General features: G+C 40.2%; 1 protein-coding gene across 1 annotated transcript; it reads right to left on the minus strand.

The window, feature by feature from the left end:
• Nucleotides 1-504: 504 nt before the first annotated feature.
• Nucleotides 505-1,476, minus strand: LOC307111284 (olfactory receptor 1f45-like; the record flags this gene model as incomplete). The annotated part of the gene is made up of 1 exon (XM_079791070.1): nucleotides 505-1,476. One exon carries the CDS (start codon nucleotides 1,474-1,476, stop codon nucleotides 505-507), a length of 972 nt encoding a protein of 323 aa, XP_079647196.1.
• Nucleotides 1,477-7,061: the final 5,585 nt, after the last annotated feature.

Here is a 7,061-nt window from a genome sequence, read left to right on the forward strand (position 1 = left end):
TAAAGTACAGCACAGGAAGTACAGTCAATAATGCAATAACTATGTATGGTGTCAGATGGGTACTAGACTTATGGGAGTGATCACTTCCTAAGTCATTTAAATGTCTAATCACTATTTTGTACACTTTAAACTTATATGATATTGTGTGTCAACTGTAATTGAGAAAATAAATTAATTTTTAAAAGAAAAAAATAAAATATAAAAAAATGATCAAATTTCTGCAGACCATGCTGATCTGTAATAATTCGGCTTAGTAATTCCCCCATGCCTCATATTAGATCTAAAGATGAGAGGTTCAAGTTTGATGATTTAAAAGTATCTTTTCAGTTTCAAAGTGATGAGATTCTAGGTCAGTCAATAGGGACCAGAACTATTTATTCAAAAACGTGCTTCTTGTCAAATCCAAATAAGAAGGAGTCACAGAAAAGATTATCCCACAGGAATGTGACCATACCAGTTATCAGGAGTGCAACCCATCTATTCGAAGCATCGTTAAGTTAGATCTTAACTTTCCCAGGTGGCCTGGGAGCCAGGCTGGAAGTTTCCTGAGATGCAGAGTTTCCTGGAAAGCCTTTGCAGAGCTCCCTTGACCTCCTGGTTCCTCAGGCTGTAGATCAGTGGGTTTAGCATCGGGGTAACTACTGTGTAAAAGATGGCGACCTGGCGATCCTGATCCAAGTCATAGCTGGAGGAGGGCCGGAGGTACATGCGGATCACAGAGCCATACAGGAGCAGCACAACCAGGATGTGGGAGCCACAAGTGGACAGAGCTTTGCGCAGGGCAGCAACTGAGTGCATACGGGCTATGGCAATACCAATGCGGGCATAGGAACCCAGAATGAAGAAGAAGGGACTGATCACCACAGCTACCCCTTCAGTAAATATTAGCATTTCACTGACTACTGGTCGGGTGCAGGAGAGCTTCAGTAAGGGTGTGATGTCACAGAAGAAGTGGGTGAGCTGGTTGCCACAGAAGGTTAAACGGGTGACCAACACACTATAAAGGAGGCTGTTGAGGCTGACAACCACCCATGAGATCAAGGTTATGTATAGAAAAAAGCGACGGCTGATTATGGCAGAGTATCTTAAGGGGTCACAGATGGCAACATAGCGGTCATAGGCCATGGCAGCCAACAGGTGGCCTTCCATGCTGCCCACAGCCATAAAAAAGAACAGCTGGAGCATGCAGTGATTAAAGGAGATGGTTTTATTCACAGACAGTGTGTGGACCAGCATCTGGGGAACAGTGATGGTTGTGAGAAATATGTCAATAAAGGAAAGCTGGCAGAGCAGGAAATACATGGTGGTCTGAAGCTTGGGGTCTGAGAGGGCAAGAATTACTAACAGGGCATTGCCCATAACTGCCACCAGGTACATAGCAAGGACAATCCCAAAAATAACTGGCTGCATCTCTGGATAGCTGGACAGGCCCAATAAGACAAAGTCAGTTACTTCTGTCCTGTTTCTAGTGGCCATAGACACAATCCACATTCCCTGCGAAAAGCAAGTGTTAAGATCAAATAATGCTGAAATTTACTCTGGGATAACTATTAGGAAACATCTTTTCTTGCATGAATGACTAGTTTCCAAAAGAGGTTTTTTTTCCCTTTAATTCATTTCCCTTGCCATGATCTTTCTATCCAACCACTCACTCATCCACTCTTTAGTTTATTCCAGGTTCTTTATTGATCACTGAGAATCTTTCAATTTGATAGATATGAAGGACAGCAAGATAAATTACACATAGTCTCTGCTTTTAAGAAATTCACTATATAACAAGAAAGGCATCACACTATCCACAGAATTTCCTTGATGCTTGTTATGAGCTAAAGAGCATACTAAATATCACACATTTGGTTCTCACAACAATCCCATATGATAGAAACTATAGTACTTTCAGACCAATATTACAGATGAGAAAAGTAAATCAAAGAGACTACTATATTAAAGATCTGAGAGACAAAAACTGGGCTTGACCCTGTATAGTTTTGTTGGACTTAAGCACCACACTTGGCTAGCTGTCAGAGTTGGAGAGGAAAGGGAAAGATGTCAAGACTCCAGCCAGATGTCAGTCTCTACATCCTTGATGGGGGCACTGGAGTAAAGATCTGGTCCTAATTTTGTATGTTCTTTTGGGAGGGGAGATTTTATTCCATTAAGTCAACTAAATTTACCTGAAATGAGAGAAGCGATTAATATAATCATTGATTTTATTAATGATTAATTTTCCATTAATAATAAAATCTTACAGGGATAGAATTCTCATGTCTTTTCAGCTCGGGTTTTCCCTACAGGCAGATCTAAATGATACACCAAAGAGGTAACTTTCTGAGGCTGCTATATGGATAAGGATATTTTGATGAAATATTTTTCTTTGTGAATGTGAGAAAATAATTTTAAAATAGTAGAGTATAGAACATATAATGAAAAGCAGGGTTCTCTAACTTTGCCCACCTCCATGTTTAATTACTTTTAACTCTTCTGGTGTTTCATAACATTAATGCCTTTATTTTTTTAATAAATTTTTATTGTTCAGATTATTACAGTTGTTCCTCTATTTTCCCCCCATAATCCTCCACCCGGTTCCCACCCCACCCTCTACCCTTAACCCCCCCACCCCCCGCTGTCCTCATCCATAGGTGTACAATTTTTGTACAGTCTCTTCCCACACCCCCCACACCCCTTTCCCCCAGAGAATTATCAGTCCACTCCCTTTCTATGCCCCTGATTCTATTATATTCACCAGTTTATTCTGTTCATCAGATTCCTTATTCAATTAATTTTTAGATTCACTTGTTGATAGATATGTATTTGTTGTTCATAATTTTTATCTTTACCTTTTTCTTCTTCTTCCTCTTCTTAAAGAATACCCTTCAGTATTTCATACAATACTGGTTTGGTGGTGATGAACTTCTTTAGCTTTTTCTTATCTGTGAAGCTCTTTATCTAACCTTCAATTTTGAATGATAGCTTAGCTGGGTAGAGTAATCTTGGTTGTAGGTTCTTGCTATTCATCACTTTGAATATTTCTTGCCACTCCCTTCTGGCCTGCGTGGTTTCTGTTGAGAAATCAGCTGGCAATTGTATGGGTACTCCCTTGTAGGTAACTAACTGTTTTTCTCTTGCTGCTTTTAATATTCTCTCTTTGTCTTTTGCCCTTGGCATTTTAATTATGATGTGTCTTGGTGTGGTCCTCTTTGGATTCCTTTTGTTTGGGGTTCTGTGTGCTTCCTGGACTTGTAAGTCTATTTCTTTCATCGGGTGGGGGAAGTTTTCGGTCATTATTTCTTCAAATAGGTTTTCAGTGTCTTGCTCTCTCTCTTCTTCTGGAACCCCCATAATTCTGATGTTGGTACGCTTGAAGTTGTCCCAGAGGCTCCTTATACTATCTTCATATTTTTAGATTCTTTTTTCTTTTTGCTTTTCCGGTTGGGTGCTTTTTGCTTCTTTGTATTTCAAATCTTTGACTTGATTCTTGCTATCCTCGAGTCTGCTGTTGGATCTCTGTATATTATTCTTTATTTCAGTCAGTGTATGCTTAATTTCTAATTGGTCCTTTTTCATGTCCCCAAGGGTCTCACTAAATTTATCAGAGGTTTCTAGAAAATTCTTGAGTAACCTTATAACTGTGGTTTTGAACTCTATATCCAGTAGTTTGCTTTCCTCCATTTTTGTCATTTGTGACCTGTTTCTTTGTCTCCACATTTTGGCAGCTTCCCTGAGTTGATAGAGTGGCTTTGTGTGCTAGGTGTCCTATAGGGCCCAGTGGCTCAGCCTCCCCAGTTACCTGAGATGGACTCTCTTGGTGCACCCCTTTGTGGGCTGTGTGCACAGTCTTGTTGTAGTTAAGCCTTGATTGTTGTTGGTATCACTGGGAGGAACTGACCTCCAGGCCAATTGGCTGTGAGAATCAGCTGTGTCTACAATGGGAGAACTTCTGTGCTGGAGACACCCTTATAGGGCAAGACTTGCTTCAGTGGGGCTTTGGTGCTCACTGAGTCTGCCCCCTGAGTGTGTCCCTTATGGATCTGAGGAGTTGTAATCTGGATGGTCCCACTCTGACCATTGGGTACACTGGCTCTTGGATCTCTAAGGAGGTGCTAATTTAGCCTCTGCCTGAGGCCACCCAGGAGGAGCTACGGAGAGATCTGCAGATTCCTCTTCTTTGTTTGGGGTTTGGAGGTGCCCAGATGAGGCCCAGCTGTGAAGCAATGCAAGCTGCTGTGGGGCCTTGGGCCTTCTTTTGGATGTTCTGGGTCTCTCTGACCCAGCTGAAATTTGTTAGGTAATTTTAGATTGCAAAGAGCCAAGCCATTCATATTCAAAAGCCTCTGCACACAGCTTGGGCGGGGCGGGGTCTCAGGGAATCCACAGGGCGGAGCAAACAGCAATGGCTAATCCTCAGCCCTGCCCTAAGAGGCCTCCGGGTCTCAGTGTACCGCAGTAATCGCTGCAAGTACCTCTGAGAGAAAGCCACCCTCGAGTTCCACCCAATGCCAGACAGTCCAGTTTCTCCCGGTATGAGTCTGGGTCCCCAGAGTCTCCCCCAGAACTGGAGTTCAGAGCAGTCGGGAGCTTGTGTCTCCCTCCCAATTGAGAAAGACAACTGCATACTCAGTTGCCAGCCCTTTCCGCACGCGCGCCTCCGTACCTCTGCACTTTACTTCCACAGCTCCTCTGAGTCTCGGTGTGCTTTTCTCTTTCCTTCTAGTTGTAGAATTTCCACTCAGCCAGCCTTCCTGTGGTTCTGGATGATGTTCATTTTGTCTTTTAGTTGTAGTTTTGAAGTGGTTGTGCGAGGCAGCAATTTCAGATGTTTACCTATGCCACCATCTTGGTTTCTCTCTCAATGTTAATGCCTTTAAATAATATACTATTTGTTTATAGTCTATGTAACAATTTTATCAATTTAGGATTATCTTTTGACTTTATTATGAAAGATGAAGTTTTATCTTGTTTACATAATCCCCACTCTTTTCTCCACCCTTTCCCCCATTTTTGGATGATTATTTTAGTTCTACAATTAGTTACTTTTTTGCTTTTAAATAACATACTTAAATCTGTATTTCTTATTCCATCAACTTAAGGCTATACCTATCGTCTTCAACCCTGCAACCTCCCTAACTTTGGAAAGCTGTACCATATTTGTTTATTGTCAAGATTGAAAACATATAAATTAGGAGTTATAACTATAGGTAACTTCTTCCAGGTAAAAGAGAATCAACAGACAACATTTACATTAGTATAACTATGTAAGCCAAATGGTGTGCTATAGTTGCATTTATTCTTTGATGAGACCAGTATTCCACCCAACTAAAGGAGAATACTCCTAACATTGAGATAAAGAATCAAAACCATTTAAGGACATCTCTATTGGTGCTTTCTTTACTCTAAAGATCACACATAAAACAGAAACTTAAAATGTAAAACTTACCTTTTGTCTTTATTTCTCCCTGTATCCTTCTCTGTGTCCATAGATATAGCTCAACTATATGCTGTTGTGGTCCTATTACTCTTTCAAGGCAGTGGCCACATAGGGATGTCTATATTGAGGTATAGATGAAGGTGAAAGGGAAAAAGAGATGAGAAGAAAGGGAGAGGGAATAAGTCTCTTCCTGGGGAAAGGGAGAGAAAATGGTTTCCAAGGCGCAAAAAGAAACAAAAAGTATAGATTTATCCACTATGAGGATAAGAATGTAATAACATAGAGTCCATTTTTCCCAAGTACAGCAAAACTGTATTTTTAAAACAATTATATGCAATAAAAGTAATAAGCAGTTGGAGTGCTCTTACTGGCTGACTTCATCAAGATTCATCTCTTTATCTTTCCTATTTTCTAATATGTCAACATGCTCCCATCAGAGCCTGAGCTCTGTAGATCCTGTTCAGACAACTTTGAGGGATCAAGGATGCTGATGCCAGAGAGAAGAGTAATTTGTTAGAATAAATATGAAGATATGCACATGTACAGATTTGAACATCTTAAGATAGTAACCTAAACTAAAATCTGGCAAACAAAAACAAAAGGAAGAATCCCTGAAATTAGAACAAAAAGCATCTCAGGTCTTCCAATTCCCACCTGGTGCTTCAGGGACATCTAGAGTAATAGATAAGGGAGGGAGCTAGAGTGTCAAGGCCTAAATCTGCTTACCGGTATTCTTGTCTTCCTTCTTTGATGAAAGCACAAAGGGACATATGAGTCTTCACTATTTTATCAATATCTAAATCGTAGGAATGTGCACTAGTTAATGTCTTTTTTGGTATAAATTCTATTTCTAGTCCATACCCTGTGTTGATGAACCACAAATATTGAATCTGAGATATGTAAATTAGAACTTCCTTTTTCTCTGTCTCAAGAATATATCTTTCAAATTCTCACAAAATAAATTGGATCCGCTGTCACACATTTCTTGTACCTGGAAACTATGAAATGTCTCTCCATACCCTACCTAATTGCATGATTATATTCTCCATCCACACCCTCATTTTTTCACTCAAAAACCGACCCCTTCATGTTATTATTGACAATTCCTCCATCCCATTGCTTACCTTTATTTTAATACTTTTACCACATTCTATTCATTGGTCTTCTTGGTACAACTACCATGTGATTTTCTATAAGAGGATTATAATGTCTTATTTCCTATTCCCTTTTTATTTACTATTAGGGCAGATTATAACCTTATCCTCACCTTTACTCTGTATCCAACACCGTACACTCAAGTTAGAAAGTCTGAGCTCCTAGCTACATTCTCACAAAATTAGAGATTGCCTTTGTGTAATTTTCCATAAAAGCCTTCTATAGGACAACTCATCCCATTGAAGCAACCTTGCTTACACGTATGCACTCTGAGACTCTAGCAACCCCAGAAACCTCCAATTGAGTTCGGATGAAATATTGATTAGAATGGGCTGAGCCCTTCTATCTTTCTTTATAAACATGGACTGTAGCTCAGGAGTCTACTCCTCCTTCCTTGTACCTAGATCTCACTGAGGCAAAAAAAAAAGCTTCTGAAAACAATTATGTCTGCATGTCTGTAGGGAAGGTCTACCCTGTGGGG

This window comes from Cnephaeus nilssonii, assembly GCF_951640355.1.
Source record: "Cnephaeus nilssonii genome assembly, chromosome: 14".
In the NCBI taxonomy this organism is placed as follows: Eukaryota; Metazoa; Chordata; class Mammalia; order Chiroptera; family Vespertilionidae; genus Cnephaeus; species Cnephaeus nilssonii.